This window comes from Seriola aureovittata, chromosome 1 (genome assembly GCF_021018895.1).
Source record: "Seriola aureovittata isolate HTS-2021-v1 ecotype China chromosome 1, ASM2101889v1, whole genome shotgun sequence".
NCBI lineage: Eukaryota > Metazoa > Chordata > Actinopteri > Carangiformes > Carangidae > Seriola > Seriola aureovittata.
In genome coordinates this window covers 8,838,937-8,862,230 of record NC_079364.1, presented here as the reverse complement: position 1 = coordinate 8,862,230, position 23,294 = coordinate 8,838,937, and the positions used below count along the sequence as shown (strand labels likewise).

The 23,294-nt window shown below is 41.8% G+C and overlaps 1 protein-coding gene across 1 annotated transcript in view; it reads left to right on the top strand.

Moving 5' to 3' along the window:
* The window catches only part of fbn1 (fibrillin 1), a 61,115-nt gene that overhangs the window by 18,975 nt on the left and 18,846 nt on the right, over positions 1-23,294 (top strand). The window contains exons 12-38 of the mRNA XM_056398973.1: positions 963-1,115; positions 1,200-1,319; positions 1,409-1,534; positions 2,645-2,767; positions 3,816-3,938; positions 4,889-5,041; positions 5,832-5,885; positions 6,043-6,168; positions 6,277-6,402; positions 6,551-6,670; positions 7,264-7,401; positions 7,491-7,541; positions 7,660-7,785; positions 7,892-8,119; positions 8,214-8,339; positions 9,330-9,458; positions 10,822-10,947; positions 12,737-12,862; positions 12,969-13,091; positions 13,917-14,042; positions 14,666-14,791; positions 18,531-18,653; positions 19,164-19,286; positions 19,413-19,538; positions 21,086-21,208; positions 21,467-21,589; positions 21,694-21,861. Of these exons, the coding sequence (XP_056254948.1) occupies positions 963-1,115; positions 1,200-1,319; positions 1,409-1,534; positions 2,645-2,767; positions 3,816-3,938; positions 4,889-5,041; positions 5,832-5,885; positions 6,043-6,168; positions 6,277-6,402; positions 6,551-6,670; positions 7,264-7,401; positions 7,491-7,541; positions 7,660-7,785; positions 7,892-8,119; positions 8,214-8,339; positions 9,330-9,458; positions 10,822-10,947; positions 12,737-12,862; positions 12,969-13,091; positions 13,917-14,042; positions 14,666-14,791; positions 18,531-18,653; positions 19,164-19,286; positions 19,413-19,538; positions 21,086-21,208; positions 21,467-21,589; positions 21,694-21,861 (3,435 nt within the window). The remainder of the gene's footprint in view (positions 1-962; positions 1,116-1,199; positions 1,320-1,408; positions 1,535-2,644; positions 2,768-3,815; positions 3,939-4,888; positions 5,042-5,831; positions 5,886-6,042; positions 6,169-6,276; positions 6,403-6,550; positions 6,671-7,263; positions 7,402-7,490; positions 7,542-7,659; positions 7,786-7,891; positions 8,120-8,213; positions 8,340-9,329; positions 9,459-10,821; positions 10,948-12,736; positions 12,863-12,968; positions 13,092-13,916; positions 14,043-14,665; positions 14,792-18,530; positions 18,654-19,163; positions 19,287-19,412; positions 19,539-21,085; positions 21,209-21,466; positions 21,590-21,693; positions 21,862-23,294) is intronic.

Below are 23,294 nucleotides of genomic sequence, written 5' to 3'. Positions count from 1 at the left end.
GCTAATGATCTACAACTTAATGATGGGAAACTTTGACTGAGACTTGATTTGTGCCCTGACACTGTGCTGTTTGTTTCATACGGGTATCGCTGTAGAATATGTGCAGAAAATGTTCTCATTTGTTTGCAGGCCATTAATGTCAAGACTTTAAATAATAAGGCGTGAAATCTTCCACAATAAGATTTCCTCTGAAACTGTCAGCACTTTTTGCCTTAATGAGAAAGATGGAACATCCTTCCAAATCTTTGTACAGTGCAAATGTAGCATGAGGATAGGTCTGGCAATGCAAGACTAAGACATGTTTAATGAATGGCCTTTTGCTTTTTGCAGGCAGGTGAGAAGTTACTTTTCCAATTCTACTTACCTTGCACTACTACATGTACATTAAAGGTGTTGTACATTTTTGCTATCGCTACATAGCCAACGTTAGTATTAACAGCTGTTTACTTACCGGTCTAGAAGAACTGTTGCAAGTTAAGCATCAAACTTTGTTCCTTTACTTGCCAATAGCTGTCTCCAGGGCTGGAAAGCAACTCCAATGTTAATTCTTGTTTTGCTTCTTTTTGTATCACTTATTTTTCTCCTGCTGAAGTTAGCGTGCTAACCAGCTAGCCCCGCGCTGTCCATTCTTGTATTACGAATTTGCGATAGGGAGTCACTGCAGTATCCAGTCTGCCCTCAGTTCAGCATGAGAGGATAAAGAAGGAGCGCTGATCAGAGAGTGTATTCTGACCTCTTGTTTTGTAAACACAATGATTGTGTGAAGCTTGGCAAGCAACCATTTTCACCAGCAGCACCTGCTACCGGCAAGAAGACTTACATAAAGCACCTTTAACAGTAGATATAGTAATTTACCCCACTCGGCATGGAGTTAAATGAAGGAATGAAGGCAGATAACTGTGGATCGTTCATCATGTGATTTTATGATTTATCATTTATCAGTGTGTTAATGTTTCCATCAGGGCCTGTTATTATCCAAACCCAGAATATCACCAACATGTGCCAGGCCTACCGCAACCTGTGCCTGAATGGCAGGTGCATCCCAATGCCGGGCATTGGATATCGCTGTGAGTGCAACATGGGGTTCAGGTTGGATGGAAGAGGAGAGTGCATTGGTAAGTTTTGACAGAACGAGAATCAAATACCAAACCTAACGTAGGCCTACATGAAAGTGAAGAAGCTTCATATTTGTTCTGCAGATGATGATGAATGTGAGAGAAGCCCATGTGCACATGGGGAATGTGTGAACACGCCTGGGTCTTACATCTGTCAGTGTCCTGCTGGATTCCAAACCACTGCAACCAGAACAGAGTGCCGAGGTTACACATACACACACATGCACACATATATACTCACACATTTTAAGAGGATATGCGTGTTTATTGTGCTATCTGTTTGTTTCTGCCAGATCTGGATGAGTGTGTGGCCAACGGTCGTATCTGCAACAACGGCCGCTGTGTGAACACTGAGGGCAGCTTCCACTGTGTCTGCAACGCTGGATTTGAAATTTCAGCAGATGGCAAAAACTGTCAAGGTCTGTCGATTTCTGGCATCTGCATTTATGGTGTCGCGACATATTTAAAGGGAAGTTCTCCGTAATAACCACAGTATGTGTAATGTTTAATGTTCAATGGACCGTGGATCTGTTGGATGTGGTGATTTAACACCAATGGCTGTTGGATACATGTACCCTAATAAACAGGATTTTAAAAGATCAAGCTGGTAGCTTTGTGCAAAATATGCACATTTCATATCACTATCAACAACCCCTGTACAAATGTTGTAGATGTTGTTAGTATTTACTTCTTACCTTGCAGGCATTCTTTTGTTTCCACTCATTTTACTTTGCTATAAAGCATTGAAAACTCATATAGAGAGGTAGTCCATCACATGAAACGTTTTGTTGATTAGAACTACTTTGGAAACCCCTTCCCTCCACACCTTTGTGTGTGGGGGTGGGGTTTGAACGTCTCTATCTAGCTCTATTCTCTACAACTATTTCTGTCATTTTTCGTGTGAACAGCACATGTGCAACACTATAAATTCCTTCCAGGACATTTACACCCCCACCCACACCCCTCAACCCCCCTTCACTGTTTCAGAACTGCTACAAACACTTTTGATTTCCCGAAGAGGTCGCGCAGCACGTTGCACAAACTATTTCTGATCCAGCATAGCCTGGCCCTTATAATCTCTCTTGTCAAGTCATATTACTGACACATGAATTAAGTTTTAGGCATGGAGTGTATAAACAATTCTGCCTGTTGTTCTGTTTGAGAATGCTCCAGGATCTAATATTAAAGAGTTGGCTGCTCAAAAGCAATCAATTTTCCCAATTTCGTGATTCCTATCTTTGCTTAGTACTTGTTTGCTGGCCTTGATTTTCTGACAGCGTACACAGCTCGCACATGTAATGATTTGACAGTGAGCTATCAATTGTCTAATTTGAGCTTCCTTGAATTGAACAGGGTTTTACTTGCCACTGCATTGCTCAACAGCAACAACAGAACTTTTATCAAAGCAAGTTCAGTAACAATCTGACTGTTGAGGCCTAATGAAGTAAACTAAAATGTCGTGCCTAAAATATTTTGTTAACCCACAGTTTGTGTCTTTAACCAGTATGTTTGTTTCTGCTCATCCACAGACCAGGACGAGTGTCTGATCAGGAATATGTGTCTCAATGGACTGTGCATCAATGAAGATGGCAGCTTCAAATGCATTTGTAAACCTGGATTCCTGCTTGACACCAGTGGACGCATGTGTGTAGGTGTGTTTGTCAGAAAGCTCACAGACTGTAAGAGTAATATCACATCTGTACATTCTCATGTTCACTGGCTGCAGCACCAGAATATATTTTGAGTCAATTGTTCTTTTGACCTGCATTTTCAAGCTAGCTTGGAAGGTGGCTACCTCTCTGGCATGTTAGTGGTTCTAATATGTGAGTCTTTGCACACAGGGCAAAAATCCCCCTGAAAGCCTTGGAAAAATCCCTCAGCATCATGGCAGGCCAGCTGGACATGTGGATAGTTGGGGCCCGCCTATTCTGAGGCAGACAGCCTTTCCTAAACTTGTACGATAAAAAGAGAAAAGAAACTTCTCCTGAAATTGACAAAACGTGCTGTAGCAGGCACCGGTTTGATTAGGACACACAAACTTGTGAGTCACACAGCAAATTGAGCAACCATTTTGTTGTACATGACACTATCAGATGCTGTGTGGAACCTTAGAAACAACATCAAACAGAGCCTGCATTAATGTAATGTTTAAAATATGTACCATAAATCTCCACGTGGCCAACAAACGCCCCTGCAGCCATTTTAACCCTCATGGTGCAGACGTTTGATCTCAGAGACACTGACCTGGTTAAGTCGCAGCAGAATAAATAAATAACAGAGTAGGGTGTGGGTGAAGTGTGCTGATGTATGCAGTCATTAATGAAGTGTGTAGTCAAAAGGCGCCCTGGGACCTCATTGCTGCTATCCAAACTCTTCCTGTCCCCCAACACACCCAGACACGCACATAAACACACACAGTTATAGGTGCATGCCATATCATTGTTTACGCTCATTATGATAATTATTGTAATACGCGGATGGGATCAAGGGGAAGGAAAAGAATGTTTTCTTAGTTGAGGTCATAAAACTGAAACAGTGCAGCAGTTTTGGCTGCTTTTTTCAATGAATCAGGTGCCTGAGGACTTTAATAAGCACTGCCTTAGCAGGAAATTGGTTTATTATAATAGATTCTGGCCTTCTACCATTCATTCAATGAAGCGAAATGTATGAAGAAATAATTTGTGCTGTATTTGCTTCTAGATATTGATGAGTGTGAGACTCCAGGCATGTGTATGAACGGTCACTGCGTCAACACGGAGGGGTCTTTCCGCTGTGAGTGTATGGCTGGGATGGCCGTGGGCCTGGACGGACGAGTCTGTGTTGGTGAGTAAATGTAGCTGTAGCTTTGTTTCCAGGAATAACTCGTGTTCATTTTGGATACTGTGGCAAACTGTAATCTCACATCAATCTCAGTAGAAAAGCAACACCCTCTTTGGGTGAGGGGAGCTAGATAGCCTTGCATTTTTTCTTCAGGGTAAGACAGCTTTTTTTGGATCTGGCCTGTGTCCCCCTGCTTCAGTCTGGCTGCAGCTTCCCTGAAAGTTCTCAGCTGCCGCAAAGAGAAGATAAAAATGGTTCAAGAAGTTCATTGACTAGTTTGATTCCTACAAGCACATATGCTTAGATCTCCAGTGAATCCTCACATAGGTTTGGTGTACTTGTGCCTCTTGTACCAACAGTGACTGGACAAAACGAAATGATGGCGAAATGTTTTCTAAGCAACTGAAAGCTCAGAGTGCGCATACTGTCACAACAACTGTCACACATTTTAAACAGAATAACCACAATAACAATATTTTCCAGTCCTGTAATTAAAAAAAAACAAAACTGAATCAATAAACTTTACTGACAGCTCATCTTCTAAACCTGTTGCAACCACATACAAACATTGATAAATGTTTTCCTGCCTCCTTGTGCCCCAATCCCCTGGACTGATACTCAGAATCCAGATCTGTTTTTTTTCTCTTTATTTTCAACATTCCCACATTTCCCCAAATGACATTTCTTTGTGTATTGTGTGGGAAGTGTTGAAATGCTGTTATTCGGTCTGGGTGAGTTTTCATCAGGATGATATCAGCGCAAGGGAATGCCTCGAATCCCAGGATATTATGGAGAGAGAACAACCATTTGTTTTGCCAGTGTTGTTGTTTACTGGAACTACAGACTCTTGCCTCCCTTTCTCTCTCTCTTTCTGTCTGGCTCGAGCCTCTTTCCAGATCTCTTGCCTCATCTATGTTTCTCATACACCGTCTCTCTTGTTTTGTCCGAAACAGACACACATATGCGCAGTTCGTGTTATGGTGGCTACAAGCGAGGGCAGTGTGTTAGGCCTTTATTTGGAGCTGTGACCAAGTCGGAGTGCTGCTGTGCCAGCACAGAGTATGCCTACGGAGAGCCCTGCCAGCCCTGCCCACCACAAAGCTCTGGTATGGATGTTCCAATCACTCCACCCTTTTATACATATGGAGCCACCTCCTGCCGCCTGACAATAAAAAGCATAGACAAACACACATCCTTGTTTTACTATATTCCAGGGGACCTGTGACTGACATAATTCCAACCGTAAACGTCACAACTGAATACCTAACCCTAACCGATACCTCATTCTAACCCTAAAACCAAGTCTTAATCCTCAAACAGCCATTCAAACCTTTGGGGTACCAGCATTTTGGTCCCCACGAAGCTGCCTGAATTTGGTACAACAAACCCCTCCACACACACACACACACACACACACACACACACACACACACACACACACACACACCCACACACACACACATTGCATTTAATTCAAAACACACCTGTCAAAGTCAGGATGACCGGATCAAACGCTTGGTCTTCCCTGACATACGAGCTTGGATTTGATAAATGACAGAATAATAGTGATGAAGTTGTGGCTAAGACACCCACAGTTAGGAGACATTGACAGCCTCCGCACACACACAAACACATGCACAAACACACACACGTCATCCAGTCACTTCTCATTAGTCCTTCCAATTAAAGTTTCTGTATCACAAGACGCCAGAGCTGCACCACATTAAGGAGTTGGTTTTATATACATCTAGGCTAAATGAGAAAGCATGAAAATGGATAATGACATGGTATTAAATTTCTTGCTTTGAGATTTCTTGGATTTTGGCAAATATGATATTTTCCCAAACGCTTCTTCTTTTATCAACCAAACCGTGCTGTTTGTGTGTTTTGTTGCAGCTGAGTTCCTGGCTCTGTGCCCCAATGGCATCGGGATAACTGGCGATGGAAGAGGTAATGCCCACAAGTTTCTCTGGTTGTGTTTCTTTCTGGAACGAAAGCACAGACCATGCAGAAACCAAACAGGGGCACATAAATTAAAGGCAGTTATTATTTAGCTTAGAGTTTTTTCCTTCTCTGATGTTGAACAAGTCATGCTTTGTCCTCTCAGATATTAACGAGTGTGCCCTCGACCCTGACATCTGCCAGAATGGCGTGTGTGAGAATATGCTGAGGACATACAAATGCACCTGCAATGAAGGCTTTGAGGTTGATCTGACGGGCAAAAACTGTGTCGGTAGGTGAAGTGCTCTGTAATTGTGCTTGGAAAAATAAAGTATATGGCCTTGATATCAAAACACAGTGTTGGGGGAGTAATCGTGTGTGTGTGTGTGTTTTTCCTCAGACATTGATGAGTGTCTGATGAACAGACTGCTGTGTGACAACGGTCTGTGCAGGAACACACCGGGCAGTTTCACCTGTCAGTGTCCAAAGGGATACCGCTTCGATCCTGAGACAGACGTCTGCGAGGGTCAGAGACTCATTCATTCTGTCGTTCAGTACAATATCGCTTCATCACTGCATGTGCTGGGACTGCTGTATCAGATTCATAAGAGATGGGTAAGTTGAGAAAAAAAATAATAAAATAAAATCTGGTGTTTGGTTTTGTCTCTCCACAGATGTGAATGAGTGTGAATCCAGCCCCTGTGTTAATGGAGATTGTGTGAACAGCCAAGGGTCCTTTGTGTGTTTGTGTTCAATGGGCAGTTCGCTGGACAGCTCTGGGCTGGAGTGTATAGGTAAGTGAGCAATGTGTTGTTTGAGTACTTCAATTAGCAAAATGTTTCTTTATTTAATATAAAAAATATAGATTAAAAAAAAGAAACTATTCTGATTTAATCAAACTTCATTATTTAATAGTATCAAGTATTAAAAATAGGTCAATATGGTTTTAAATAGAAGCATTTTTCCACTTTTTATTAACAGAAAAAAAGCTGTCGAGCTTTAAGTTCAGCGTTGCAGGAGCTCAGGGATTAAATACATCAAACAAAGTGAGAAAAATTGGGTTGAAAATGCTGTACCAGTTGCACCAGCACTGTCCTTTTTATATTTTGGCAAAATAAAAACAAAACTTGGATCATTTGACAGAAATGAGCGTTTTGAAAAAACTTTTTCTGGAGAAACTGGTTTCACTGTCTAGGGTGAGTTGAAGATTAATCAGCAATCTGTTTCATATGGAGATTAATCAAATGTAAGATTTAATATTCAATTCCGGGTGTTTCAGTTTTTTAGATAACATGCTGACATACAGTAAGTGCCAAACCAGCCTGTGTTGACCCATATGTCATATTGCTGAATTTCCAGTAACGATACGTTTTGTTTCATAAAACAGAGACTACTAAGAGCACCTGCTGGCTGAAGATCGTCAATAATCGCTGTGAGGTCAACATCAACGGGGCCACCCTGAAGTCCCACTGCTGCGCTACACTGGGAGAGGCCTGGAACAGCCCGTGTGCCAAATGTGAAAAAGGTGAGATGATCACCATTATACACGTTTTAGTAGATTTTTACCATATAACTGCAACGACTGACACTGTATATTGTGCCCCCCTTTTTCAGATCCAATCTGTAGTAAAGGCTTTGCCAGAGTGAAAGGAAATGTCTGCGAAGGTAAAATCTGCTTTGAGGCCATGTAGATGTAGAAATTCAGACTTACATTTCATTCAAGTGATGGGAAACACTGGACCTGTTACTGACGTTGCTCTGATTTTTCTCTTCTGACTGTCAGACGTGGATGAATGTCAAGTGTTTCCTGCAGTGTGTATCAATGGCAAGTGCATCAACACACCGGGCTCCTTCTTCTGCCAGTGCCCTCCAGGAATGACTGTTGATGTCAGTGGCAGGACATGCATTGGTGGGTACTGTACATAGTGTGTGTGTGTGTGTGTCTGTGTGTGCATCATATACTCATTATATATGTTTATATATATATATATGAAATATATGTCTGTGACTTCCAGACCTGCGTATGGAGCAATGTTACCTCACCCATGAGGATGAGCGCTGTGGGACTCCTATACCAGGGAAGCACCGTGTCGATGCGTGCTGCTGCTCAGTCGGCGTGGCCTGGGGCCCTGAATGTGACGAATGTCCAGAGAAGGGCGCTCCAGAATACGCCCAGCTCTGTCCTCGGGGCCCGGGCTTCTCACATAGGGGTGACTTCATCAACGGCAGACCCTTCCTCAAAGGTATTTCACCGTCCACAGACTGCATAGACCGCCTGGGTTGTTTCATCAATGGTCTCTCGCCTCTCTTCATTCACCTCTCTGCTCTGTACCTTAGACATAAACGAATGCAGGATGATAAACTCCCTGTGCTCAAATGGGAGGTGCAGAAACACCATCGGCAGCTTCCGTTGTCGCTGTGACAATGGATACGCTCTGGATTCTGACGAGAGGAACTGCACTGGTGAGTAGCACTGAAGGAATGAGTCAAAGAAATTAATCATAACAGTTTGATAATTGTTAAAAAATGTCTTTTGGTTTTGGGCATTTTTGCGGCAAGTTGAGGATATTTTGTGGAAATTGTGATGAGGATATTTCCCTCTTTTGTAACATTTTATTGCCAAAATAGCCAATTAAGTAGATAAAATGATAATGAAAAGAATCATTACTCGTACGTACAACACACAGCAACTGATTAACTGTACAATGGTTGTTTAAATTACTACAAAGATTGGATTTTGAATGTGAAGCTCCTCAGTAATCAGCAGTTCATGTATTGCCAATAATGTACGAGCTAACATCCATCTTCAGCTTCTATTTTTGGCCAGAGTGTTCGCTCAGCATCAGCTACAAACAATATTGCAGCTGCGTTGTATCTTTACAAGTCTAGCCGTTCTTCATCAATGCCCTTTTCTGAATCCCTCTGCCAACTTCAATTACAGTAAAGTGGTGTAAAGCCATTGCCTACATTCAGCTCATTCAGTCTAATGGGAGTCTGGCTGCTTTGGACTTGTTGGAGCTGGTCCCTGTAGTCTGGTTAGATGCATTACTGCTCTGCTGAAATGTGCACACATCATTTTAAGTTTAAATGCCAGTGCCATTACTTTATTCTGAAATAATTTATAGGCTCTTCGTAAGTAAATGATATCTGGGACCTTTTAACCCCATATGAGTGAGATCCCAGCGCAAAGTCTCTGTGTTAAGTGTTTCAAAATGTGGATTAAAATCAAAAGGGATCAGGCCTTTAGATTTAGACTTTGGCAGAATCTGCTTAAAGACCTTAAATTCACCACTTAATCTTATTTTATAGTCTGTCTTTTTATCTCTCTGTATATAATAAAAACAGGGAGCTCTCCAAGTGATTTTCTTTGCATGCGTGAATGTTAGTGCACTTTTAAGGGAAGCTCTACCTTGCTGAGTTTGTTGCTTGTTTTGTTGCATTCCTCTCCTGTAGACATTGACGAGTGCCGCATCTCTCCGGACCTGTGTGGACAGGGCAGGTGCGTCAACACACCAGGAGATTTCGAATGCGAGTGCTTTGAGGGTTACGAAAGTGGCTTCATGATGATGAAAAACTGCATGGGTAAGTGACGAATCCCCCCCCCCCCCCCCCCCCCCACACACACACACACCCACCCCATCACCTTCAGACACTAACAATTCATAAAGCCAGTCGCCTCTTCGACTCGATAGGATTTGGTTCAGTTACATGCAGACAGCACTTTTTCATATGAAATCAATTAGTCTGTGAGGACATGAGTGCAAAACTTGATCTTTCTCTCTCACACCCTGTTAAAGTCGCAGTATCTGAGACTACGGAGCTCTGCCAACCAATAAAGGTCTCCAAATATAGGGAGGGCCTGCCACACAACCCGAGTCCCAATCACACCCCAGCCATCTCCTCCACGCTCCCTCTTGGGCCATAAGCTCTGGATGAGGTGCTTAGGCTAACATGCCAGACCTGGAACTCACTGTTTAGATGGCTGATGTAATCTCAAATTTGCAGGCTGTGTGTGTGTGTGTGTGTGTGTGTGTGTGTGTGTGTGTGTGTGTGTGTGTGTGTGTATATATATAGAGTTAAACTGACTTTATTTAAACTCTTGTGGGGTGTTGAGAGGGCCTAATCTGTGCAGACCAAGTGTTGTCACAATCGCTTCACACGACTGCTCCATAAAGTCTAAAAGATAATTGTTCTTTATTACGTACTTGACCTGCATGCGAAGGACACACAATCAGCTGCCCAGCAAAATGGTTTTTATATGAAGCTACAAGTACTAATGTTCTGCCATCTGTGAAAATACTTAATGCTCTATTTCTGTTCTGGTCTGCCTTTGACGCCGTTTGATTAAATTCTTGGGAGGAATCGTACACACAAAATGGAGAGTCTCAATACTTTCGTTGGCCTAAAGCCGCCATTAGACTAAAATTGGCGAGACAAAATTTACTTGCACGCTGCACCAAAAAAAAAAAAAAAAAAAAAAAAAAAAGCATCTGGGACTGGAAATAATGTGGGCATGATTTCACTCATAAGCTGTTGGTACTGACTGGGCAAGCAGGCTAACAAAAATAACTAACAAGTAAAAAAAAAGTTCTACAGCTTTTTACCAAACTCTTTATTTTTGTTACTGTCCATCTACATTCTCAACATCGCTGCCAGCTGTGGAGCTGCTGCTTGTATTTTTTCACTTCAAGTACTTCCTGAATCAGGAAGTCCCAGTCCCGCAAAGTTTAACAGAGGTGAAGTAAGTTCGATCTGCAAATGTGCCAAAACCAATCAGAGCTCACGTCACCACTGGAGCTCCATTGATGATGTGGTGAAACAAATATCTGCAGAGACCAAGTGTGACTGAATCCTAACACTAAATACCTCTACGTGTGTGTTTGTGTGTGTGTGTGTGTGTGTGTGTGTGTGTGTGTGTGTTGTACGTGTTTGTGGTCTTTATCAGACATCGATGAGTGTGAGAGGAACCCTCTGCTGTGCCGTGGGGGTGAGTGTGTGAACACGGAGGGCAGCTTCCAGTGCGTGTGCCCCGAAGGACATGAGATCGCACCCGACGGATCGGCCTGTCTAGGTGAGTGATGAGGTTATTAGAGAGTAGAGTTAGGCAAACACTCCCTCTCTGAATCTCTTCTCGCTTTTCTTCCCTTCTCTGAATAATCTGTGCGGCAGAATGTGCTTTCTTGAGAGATGAAAGGGTGAAAAGAAGATCAGTAAGTGGAGGTGTTGTCACAGAGCTGAAAGTTTGAATGACAAGCAACCTTTGGATCGCCTCTGTTTCTGTCTCTGTGTGTGGGCTCACTGAGGCTCTGTGTGGGGGTGGGAATGTTTGAGTTAGGTCTGTGTATATGTGGGATACACAGTATATTCTTTAATAGATGGGCTGATATGAACACTAGACCAGTGTGTGTGCCTGCATGTACAGTATGTTGACACTAAGAAGGGTCAACTTTCATGTCAACACAGTAAAGACGAGAGAAAATCCTCATCGAGAATCAGAGACTTTATAGTTATGTAGCAAAATAATTTAATATTTTATGTTATGTTAATATTTATTTAGGTCTCAAATACTATCCTTATTTCGTTGATTGAATTTTGTCTGTATGGCACTGTAGCTTTTACTGTTCATTTTGCTGTGTGCTTTTATTCTGAAATTTCTGCATTTAGGATGCAGCATCCTTTTAGAGGCTGGCCTTTTATGTGTCCAGTTCTCATTGGATAATTGACAACGAGGCAGCCATCTTGCTTTGTGTATATATAGGTGTTTTTTTCCCCCTTATTCTGTAAAATGCCCCAATGAAGGCTGTAACATGTCGGCTGAATAACGAGGAGTCTCTTCCAGTAAGTTTGTTAGTGTTGTGTTACTTGGGCAGCGCAAACACACTTTTATATAAGAACAAGAGAAGAGCCGGACCTTTGTAGTGTTTTCTATAGTTTCACAGCCCCCATGTTTAGTTTATAGCATTGAGCTGATCATGCATTATTCACTGGGTGTCATTCTGATGACCTAATGTGGTGTGTCAGTCCATGACACTCAATCACTGTCCCTTAAGCTCATTTATTTTCATTTATTACCACCCAAAGTAATAAAAACAATGAAAGCATTACTGCAAAACTGCCTACCTCATCCCTTCTGAGACAATGGTCTTATTTATCCCCATTGAAGTAACAAGTTGAAGAGCTAAGATGATAATAATGACAACAAACTTTAGTTATATGGCAAATTTCACAGTGTGCTTAATGATGTCAGATTCCTTGTTGTTAATGTCCCATTAATCAACATTAGGTTCTGAATCTGTCATGAAACATCTGTCACAATTTGTGCTTGAACATTGATTAATGGTCTCAACTGTAATTGGCTGGTCTCAGGCAGGTCCTACTTAATGGCTCTGTTGGTGCAATTAAGTGTGGGTGCAGCGCTGAAACGATTAGCCAATTGATCAATTAGTCAATCAACAGAAAATTGTTCTGATAATCAATTGATCATTTAAGTAATTTTTAACCTAAAATGCCAAAAATGACTGCAAATTCTAAAGTGTAGTCAACTGTTGTCCAGACAAAACAAGCGATTTGAACCTGTCACTTTGGGTTTTGTGAAATTATGATTTTTCTTTCTTTTTTTCTTTTTTTCATTTAAAGAACCAATTGATTAATTGAAAAATAAGAGGTTAATTAAATAATTAAAACAATTGTTAGTGCTAGTCATAGGTAAGTCCTTTGTAGGATTACTCCATGCGGACTTATGGTCAGGTTATGTCCAAGGATGTAAACATCTAACCATCATGTGGACATGCTCCCTGGTGATGTGGGTTGTCTTTATTGATCGAGTGTAAGAATTTGATAATATCTTTGTTCTCTCACAGATATCAATGAATGTGAATTGAGTGACAGGCTGTGCAGGAATGGACAATGTGTCAATATGATCGGCCGCTACCAGTGTACCTGCGACACAGGATACAAATCTACTGAGAACAGACTGGAATGTGTCGGTAGGTACTTTACATATGATTATTTCCTTACAAATACACAATCTTTAGTTTTGATTGAGGTTTTATGCCACCAGTATGTGACAGTGTGTGTTTTTGTGCCTGCCAGACATCGACGAGTGTACCATTGAGAACGGCGGCTGTGAGACTTTCTGCACTAACTCAGAGGGTAGTTACGAGTGCAGCTGCCACAGCGGATACGCCCTGATGCCTGATCTGAGAAGCTGCACTGGTAAGTAGCTGTTTATCTTGTCTGTCATGGCACCACAATTCTTATATGTGCTATTGTCTTGTTTGTCAAGATGTGGTTACTAAAGCAAACTCCCTTTCAGTTTAGATTTTCTGTACATTACACATATGGTGGTACAAAAACACTTCAAAGGTTGTGTTTGGATGGACTTGATTTAAGAGCAGGAATAAAACAGCACATCAGGAAACTTAATTTATACAGAAGAGAGACTCTGCTGTAATTTGAGTGGGTACATGTTTAAACCAAAAATATTCTTGTTCTACTCTGAAGACACTGAAGACTGTTCACTCATTATTAGCTTCAAAATATCACCAGATAACGGTGCTCACTGATTAATATGGCTAATTAATAAGTTTAACAGCATTTCTGGCTGAGAGGGTGTTCATTTGGGGAGAATGATAGCAGGTTTCATGTGTTGTTCATAGACTGAACAATTCCTTTAATTACCAGAGACACATATACAGACAGAGTACAGACAAGGCTGATCTGGGCCAAAGAAAAAAACTGCTTTGCCATTTCTCAGCATAATGTTCGGTTTATTTTGCAAGCCTTGTCCTGACTTGTCTTCATTGATTTATGGTTGAAAAAGTAAATGTTCACCTGAATTTCTTTTTTGCATGGTCCTGTATTCTGCCCTGCAGGACCCTGAAGTTGCAGTGTTTATACTGTAATCTAGATGTGCTCTTTCAAAAACTGTTTGGTTAAGTGATACGTAAACATTGAAACCTGGATTAGTGCCTGTCGTCTACACTTACTCTGCTCCCATTTTTTGATTTGCCTTTCTGCCTCTCTGTCTTCAATCTGCAGATATTGATGAGTGTGAGGAGAGCCCAGACATCTGTGATGGAGGCCAATGTACCAACACCCCAGGGACGTACCAGTGTCTATGCTTTGATGGCTTCATGTCATCTGAGGATATGAAGACCTGCCTGGGTAACTGATGCACATTTTATGCCCAAAATAAAAGGCTGCAGCTACACTGTCTGCAGCACTGTGCTTATTAAATCCAGGGGGCTCTCAGAGATTTACTGAAACAACGTAATCGTCATTTTAAAGGTTATCCAAGATATGAGTCATTAGAATAACACTTAATGACTCAGATCTATGAGTCCATGTGTGTGCGGATTGAGAGTAATGTTGTTGTTGTTGATTTATAAGACAGTGAACATTGTGTTGGTTCTCTTGAGCAGGGAGGAATGCGTGACATTTAGATGTCTGGTTCCACTGAGTGAGAAAACAAAAACCTGACATTAGTGATATAGGGACTTCTGAATGGGTCTGCACAAACACATACCCTCTTATTGCTGCATTTATTAATAGTACAAAAACAGAGCCTCAATTTAATGTTAAAGCCTCAATATAGTTTATGATGTAATTCTTTTGTGACTCACCGTTATATATCCCAGTTTAGCAAAACCTGTTTGTCAGGCTGAATCAACAAATTAGCTAATTTGGTTTTATTCATTGTCATAACCTTTCCTTTAGCGTAGTTGTGTTTAGCACATTAACATTCTTGCTCCTTCTCTGTTACACTCTTCTCTTCCCTCCCTGTCTAGATGTTGATGAGTGTGAGCTGAACCCAAACATCTGTCTGAGTGGGAACTGTGAGAACACCAAGGGATCCTTCATCTGTCACTGCGACCTGGGATACTCTGTACGCAAAGGAACGACAGGCTGCACAGGTGAGCAAAACAAACACGCACGCATGCACACACACACACACACACAAGCATTCCTACCCGCAACGAAATGTCCTGCCAGTGGAGGAACGTGGATGGGAGTTAAAGGATTGTGAGTCAACGGAGAGCGCCTGCTGATTACCAGGATGAATGAGACAGGTGTGTATGTGTGGTTTTGTTGAATGCAGTGGATGCAAACTGAAGTTAGAGGTGAGAAACAAGAGAAAGTCTGGCTAACCAGAAGCAGCTCTGACATTACTTACCCTCATTCAAGAGCTCCTGTCTGACTTGATGAGAAACACGCTCACAAACACCCGTGTGCTAACGCACACACATGCACCAGCAGTAACAGTAACAGCAGCAGGAGCAATGAGATCACTATCTTTCATCAGATGTATGCATCACATTGCACCTTTGTTTATTCCTTTTGTTGCTCTTTCATTAAGGCCAGTTAAACATTACGTGATGGTTGGAGGAGTTCTGCAGCACGTAACCACCTGTAACGGCTCCAGAACACATAAATACAAAGTCCATCCGGCTGGTAGAGTCCTTTGCTAGTTTGGATTCAACTTCTCGTCTAGCCGGAGATAAGTCTGATTTATAAGGCCACTTAAAAAATTTGGGATTGAGGGCTAGTGGAGAAGTAGTGATTTTATCTGGCCTCGTCTCAGTGATCGAGATGAGTCAGACTCATAGTCAGCAGCAGCACGTCCTCCTGCAGACGCAAATAAACAGGTTTGTCTGAAGTGTGACTCAAAACCCCCCCCCTTCCTACTCATTCACACACACAAACACAGGCACATACGCACACACTTACTCATTCAAATCCCATTAAAATGTCCATACAGAATTTTCCTTGTTTTAAGAAACTTGGGTTTGCAGTAAAGCAGCCTGTTCTGATTCACAGGTTGGGAGTTTCAGCCGCAGAATACCAGGAAATCAAGCTGCTAATTCCTCTCAGGCAGGCAGGAGCCCTTGTTATAGACAAGTGAACAAAACCTGCTACTCTATTTGGAAAAGATCCCCTTCTAATATATTCAGACGAAAAATGCATAAGAAATTGGTTGTCATTGTCGAATTGCCTTATGTGACCGCGTTGGTATGCGTGGACTTAATCTTCTTGCTTGTGTGTGAGTGTTAATGAGTGAGTGGTGCTGTCAAGCCCAGATCTGATCCAGCTGTTGATGAAGCTCCCACAAGAATTTTTTTATTCCACAACATTGAGAACTCAGGGGCAGGGAGTGAGAATTTATGTATGTACACTTAAGTACTTATGAGTCCTTGTGTACATTGGAAAGTTAGGACTGGGTGGAGATGTACTGGTGGAGTTCACATTGGCTCTTAGCTTTAAAGAGAGGATCAAGGCGAAGGGTTGAATTCATCATCTTTTTCCTAAATTACATGACAGTCAAATAATTTGAGTAACAGCAAGACTATGTGACTTTAAAAATGATGAATAACACAATTTTCTTCTTAAAAATGAAAAATGTAATTCAGAAGCAATAAAACTTGGTCAATTCAATACACTCTGGGATTTGGCGGCTTGTGTTTAATGCCGTAACTGACATTACTAAGTGAGCTTACTAACTTTCTGAGTCCTCTCTACTTGTGCTACAATTACATTGCACTTTAATATTTACCGTTATCTCCTAAGTGTGACTTGTATATTCTCACTTTCACTTATTCCGCTTGGTCTGGTATGACCAGTAGCCTATGGTGGCTAATGTAAGCTAATATTAGCAAACTTGGATAATATTGTGTTACTGACATTACTGAATCAGCTTACTAAGTTCATGACTCCTCTCGACTTACACTACAGTTACACTGCACTTTAATTTACTAATATCTAGTTATTGACAGGAAAGATGACATCATATAGATAGCCCTTCACAAAAACAGTGGAAAAAGTGGACTTCCAAAACAGGTCAGTGACGGTACAAAGAAATAAGCAGGGGAGCCTCCAAATGAAGAGAAGTGAGACAATTTAATCTGCGAGATATTGCCGCAAGGAAAGTTTTCTGAAAAGCGGCCATACCAGAAGACATTTAGACATGGAGGCAGACAGACAGTTAAACAGAAAGGAAAAAAGATAAACAGACAGGCAATCAGGCAGGCATACCAACTGGGAGATGGCTAGACATGTCCCCACTTCTGACGGCAGATGTGTAATTCTCTGCTGTCGTTTTTTAACCTTTTTTTTTGCCCTTCATCTGTCAAACATTAGCCAAGTTAAATCAAACCTCTTCTTTGACACCAGCTGTGACCGCTGGCATGTTTCTCGCATGCAACAACCTGTGTTTGCATTTTACATTTCCACATGAGAATGAGTGTGTGTGTGTATATGTGTGTGTTTGTTGTGCTCTCTCTGTCATCAAAGGCTTGGGGGAAATGATCTTTAATTCCATCTGTAATCCAGGGAGATTCGTTTGCTCCCAGCCCTCATATTAACCCCGTCATCAAATGTAGTGTAAATATACTGTACCCTCTCCTCAGGAAGACTATAAACCAGCAGTGCTAATCTCTAATTGACAGTGTTTTGAATTACTACCCTCACAAAGACAGACACACAGAGAGGAGCGCATGTCTCATTGGCTGATAAGTCCTAACATCTTGATCGAGTTCATAGCATGGCTTCCCTTGATGTGCAGCAACACACACATGTGTACACACTTGTACAATCTCTCTATGGCAGCTGCGACATTCAAACCTCAGGCTCGGGGCCAGGTATTGTGTTGGTCAAGGTTTCACAGGGTTGTTTTGGCTCAGATTAGCAGCCAGCATTGTTGTAGCTCCATACAGGCTTTTTCCAATGTGCCAATGTAGTTGATCATGTCAGAACCGCTCGAGCAACAAGAGCTGTAGAGCCACAGCCCCGGTGTCTTATCAACACCAGCTACTTCATGGAGATCCTTACTGCCTCACCCTACAGGATGTAAACAGCTTTATGGGCAAGGCAGATTTTATTATGGCCAGTTTGATTGTTTCCATTAATAATGGTTGTTCATTTATTAGAATCCAGGGCCACATACAATAGGTTAGCACATAGAGAGAGGTATTTTTATAACCACATTATCTACTAAGTACCTCAATATTTCAAACATTGGCAGAGTTCAGATATAATTATCATGGTTTTGCAGTGAAGGAATGTTTATTTGCAGAGTTGGCACATTACCACATCACATTTTTATTGAAATTTATTCGGGAAAGATTAAATTTCCAAACTTGACAGCTGGGGTGGTGAGAAAACCGAACATGAGCATTAAAAGAAGGTCTGTAATGTGCTGTTACAAAAGTCTCATATGAGAGGTGAGGGGTCTGTGGGTGAAGAGGGAAATCTTTGCCGAAAATAACCTCAGAAATAGTAGTTCAGACAGAGCGGACAGAACAAGGCCTGAGCATTAGGATATCATTCTCCCTCCTGGCCTTTTTTATATAGCTCTCTGGACACACTTGCACAATGAAAATCTAGAGTCTGGGTCCGCTCATTAAACCTTCGCAGGAAGGCTATTAGTATCAGAGATCATGAGAATCTCTGGGCCTTCTGCTCTGAAATACAGCTCTCCATGGATGAAGACAGTGAGCCAGACAGACTTAGTCCTGTCGTCTCCTGCTTCTGTCTTTATACAGTTCAAACCAAGCATCGACTCGCTCCACAGTGCCAAGAACCTCACTGGGCAGAATGCAGACTCAAATCATCATCTATTTTTCTTTACATGGCTTCATGTTTGTATCTCTTTGACAGATATCAATGAATGTGAGATTGGAGCCCATAACTGTGACAGACATGCTACCTGCACCAACACAGCTGGCAGCTTCAAATGCAACTGCGCTCCAGGGTGGATTGGCAACGGCCTCAAATGCACAGGTAAATGATGCCACTTATTATGAAGCTTCGAAATAGAAGGGATGGAAATTTCTGCAACGTTTTGTCAACAGCCAAGAAAGTTGAGGTGAGAAACGAAATGTGATTCAGCAATCAAACAAAAGCATAAAAGTATTTTCCTTTTCTTCTCAGGCACAGCAAAAACTAACTTTTGCTTGAAGTTGGTCTGAAAATACCAAAACCAAGTGATCCTGTTAACAAGTATTGAACATGTATCACTCTACATTTGTACCATGGACACATTGTTGTCCAAAAATGAGTAAATTACTTAAAAGATCCACACAGTTGCACTGACTGACATGGACCAACATTGGTGCTGTAAATAATTGTGTATTAATCCAGACTCCCAAGGAGATGCACTGTTTACCCCGGTCTGAGTCACATTTGTTTAAAACTACTGTGCCAAGCTTTAAAAAAAAAAATGAAATTATATATTTCTGAGCCAGTTCAATTGGAATGACTGAGCACCTTTGGACTTTTGTTGTGTTTCAGATTTGGACGAATGTTCCAATGGGACACACATGTGCAACAACAACGCTGACTGTCTCAACACAATGGGCTCATATCGCTGTGTGTGCAAGGAAGGGTTTTCTGGAGATGGATTCTACTGCTCAGGTCACACATATAAACCCGTGTCCTAAACCACACTTTTGCTTCTTAAAGGATGCGCAAATACATTTTGTGCTTATGGACTGTGTATGCGTGTGTGTGTGTGTGTGTGTGTGTTGGTCACCCATACAGACAGCGATGAGTGTGCAGAGAACGGCAACCTGTGTGACAATGGCCACTGTCTGAACCTGCCAGGAGGCTTCCGCTGTGAATGTGACATGGGCTTCTTCCCCACTTCTGACGGCAAGGCCTGCGAGGGTAAGGCACTACAACACTGCTATTCCTGACTATCCTGGTTCCAGACCTCCGAATTGGTGCCCACATCCTAAATTATGTCGAGTGATTCAAAAAGGTCTGGTGGTGCTCCGATGAATGGTTGTTTGTTTTCCTGTTTGGAGAAAGAGCCGATCCAAACAGATGCTTCCTTCAAATAGAACTCGTGAGATAGTATTTTGGTCATGGGAAGTACACAATATGGTGAGCATTTAAGTGGTTTTAGTTGTGAGGACATTGGGACAACAGCCTCGTTCCCTTTTTCAGATATGGTTCGTGATTTGGTGTTTTTCTGCATTTTAACATCACAAAAAATATTTAAAAAAAATAACTTTACTGAGCGACAACGTGTGAGTTATAAGCCATGAGAGATGTTTACGTATCAGGTCAGGAATGCTACATCAGTTGGTCCATCAAAGGTTCAGATTAGCAGACAAATTCTGCTTCTGTCCCAACTATGAACTGTATGTACAGATGTTTATTTAGCTTTTTATTTATGGGCTATTCTTCCTGTTTTCCCACCTATTTACACTCATGTAACAAACACTAGCAATATAAGAAAATAACAGACTCAAAGTGGGAGCAGGACTAATGGTGTAATGTTGGCTTGCAATCCCTAGTCAGCTAACTTAGCCAGCCTCTCTAAGACTGAGAGACAAGGTTGAGTAGGCCCAGATGTTAACATTGTCTTGAGTTAATGTAACACAACCGTCTTTGGCTAATGCCCATGTTATACAGTTAAGAGAGATAAAGGTATGTGAGTTCTCCTGATGCAGAGGAGCAATGTAGTGGAACTCATAATTTGCATTATCCCTCACTTTAAGTGCAAGTTGTCATTGCATTAACATTTATTGTTAAACGTATTTCATCCATGTTTGCCTTCTGTAGGTTTCCATAGACAGTAGATCTATTTTGGGAAATTTTAATTGAATGAGATAGAATAAAATATTAAGGCGATCAACCTTGCGTGTAGACTTAAATAACCGAAGTGGGATCTTGTATGAAATCCAGAACTGTGCTACAGTAGAGTTGACATATGAACACTTTTATGACTGGTAGCAGACAAGCATGATTCATGCTCCCAGTGATAATGCATTGCTGGATTCAATTGAATGAGCAGACTGACCTCATTGTGCTGATGTGTCAAACATCCTGAAATAACCTGTCCAGTCCTCCCTTTCTCAACTCAGGCAGGACTGGACAGTAATGACTTGTGCAGAGTCTAATGATGTGGAAGAGCACAATTTCATAACCTTGGCTGCTGCTCTGATTGTGTATGTGTGTGTGTGTCTGTCTGGATATGTCTGGGCATTTTTTTGCCCCAGAACTGTCATTCTTTAGCAGAGGTGAGCGGCCTTCACTTCCTACTGCTGGCTGCCAATTTTCCACCATGATCCCATGATCCACTAATCCCTCACAGCTGGGCCTCTCTCTCTCTCTCTCTCTCTCTCTCATTCTCTCTCTCTCTCTCTCTCTCTCTCTCTCCCTCTCCCTCTCTCTCTCTCTCTCCCCCACCCCTTTTTCTTTTACAGACATAGATGAATGTACCTTTGCTGACATCTGTGTCAATGGACGCTGCCTGAATATGCCAGGACTTTTCAGATGTGAATGTAACATCGGTTATGAACTGGACAGGAGTGGAGGCAACTGCACAGGTAAGACTAGTCAACACGCCAGTCCAGCTGCCTGGCCCGATGATGCTCTCTTTGTGGCCCAATGAGCTGAAGAAATTTGAAAGAGTGTAAAAAGAGTGGAGCAACAGTGTGCAAGTGAAGAGATGAACAGCGCTCACATCCCTCGAGATACAGAGGGAAAGTTGCTGCTCCTCCCCTTGCTGTTGTGGCGAATAGTGACTTACTGACAAAAAAATGAAAAACTCTTTTATTGAGTGCTGCTTTGTCTTATTTTCTCAGATGTCAACGAATGTGCAGACCCGACCATCTGTATAAATGGAATGTGCGTCAATATCCCTGGAAGTTACCACTGTAACTGCCCAGCAGACTTTGAACTCAACCCCACTCGAGTGGGCTGTGTAGGTGAGACTCAACACGTTCTCACTACATTGTTGCTGTTTGATCTCAACAAAAGCCAGAAACACCTGTATACCTGGACACCTGTTTGTTTGTGTGTGTGTGAACAGACACTCGCTCTGGAAGCTGCTTCCTGGATGTCCGTTCCCGGGGAGATGCGTCAGAGAGCTTGGACTGCTCCAATGAGATCGGAGTTGGTGTATCGAAAGCATCCTGCTGCTGCTCCCTGGGCCAGGGCTGGGGAAATCCATGTGAATCATGCCCCTCTGTCAACTCCAGTGAGTCATATCATCGCTACTGAGAGTCTGTGCACTATGCATGCTCATTTTGATCTTTCAGTTCAATAGCAAGGTTTGTGGCCTTTAGATATATTATAGATATTTTTATTGTGTTAATATACATTTAGTTAGTTCAGTGTGTGAGCTGTGCACCTGACTGGCTCAGAGTGGAGTGATAAAACACGAGAAGATGGGGGTGGCACAGAAGTTGCCTTTTAATGTTATCCCTGCTAAAAACTTCCTCAAGTTATGCGATGCAAGTTGTCGCGTTTATTTAGAAACAAACCAAACCATTTCAAACCTTTCATCAAAGTGCAATAGATAGATAGATAGATAGATAGTTTAATTTACCCCTGGGGGAAATTCAGGAAGTGTTAAGATTAAGATCCTTTGTGTTTTAGCAGAATGTCAATAATACATACTAAAACTCAACCACCAAACTCTCGCTACATGGGTCTATAGTGGAAATGTTGGATTTTCACATCGGAGGCAGCTGCAACACAAATGTCTAATGAACAATACTATGACAAATTTACTGCTTCTTTGTTATATATTTTCTTGGTTTGAGACCAAAGTTTTTTTTTGTTTATGTAGCCGAGTTGTCTTTAGGTTTTAACACGGCCCTCCATCACTAAACATTTGAATCATACGGTCAAAGACTTTGGACTGTCTTAAAAGCTCAGTGGGCAGGGAACTAATTAAGTAATTTAGTAAAGTCTCTGGCTTTAATCAATAACCCTGACAAATCCATCTATTAGTTGTTTTGTACCACAGAGCCTAGCAAATCATTCAGTCATTCATTTGGCACCTGTTGCCCTTAAGTTCCTTGAAGTTGTTAAAGGCGTTCTCTTACCAATTCAACTACTAACATGAAAAAAATCACAACCAAAACACCAAAATGTGAATCAGGCTTAATAAGGTGGGAGTTAACTGCTCTGCCAACATACAGGCTACATGCTGCCTGCTCTTCTCATGCGATGAGTATGTGTTTGCTGTAATTGTTGTTGCTGGTAGAGATGAGACAGATTTGTGCAACTTACTTGAAAATTGCCAACAGATGGTTCAAAACATTACAGGGAATGACTCATGCTTTTCAGCTCAAGGAAATGCTTGCTCCTATGACAAGAACAAAACCTTTTCTTTTCACTTTGTAATTCTGAGTAGCTGCAGTCATGTCCGGTCCACTGGGCTCTGTGGATAACTCTTGAGATCTGAGCTGGCTGATCAGAAAACGCAGAACAGAGAGCGACAGGAAACGAGTAGATGACCAGAAACGTCTTTTTCTATTCAGGCCCCTGACCGATTCAGCATCTCACAATCAGCTGCCACTCTTTGCTGTCAAATCCTACAAGAAAACAAGACTGGTTGTGGGGTGATGTGTTGTGTCATTGTTGCCGGTGAATGTGATTTGGTGCTGTGTTTCTGTGTTACAG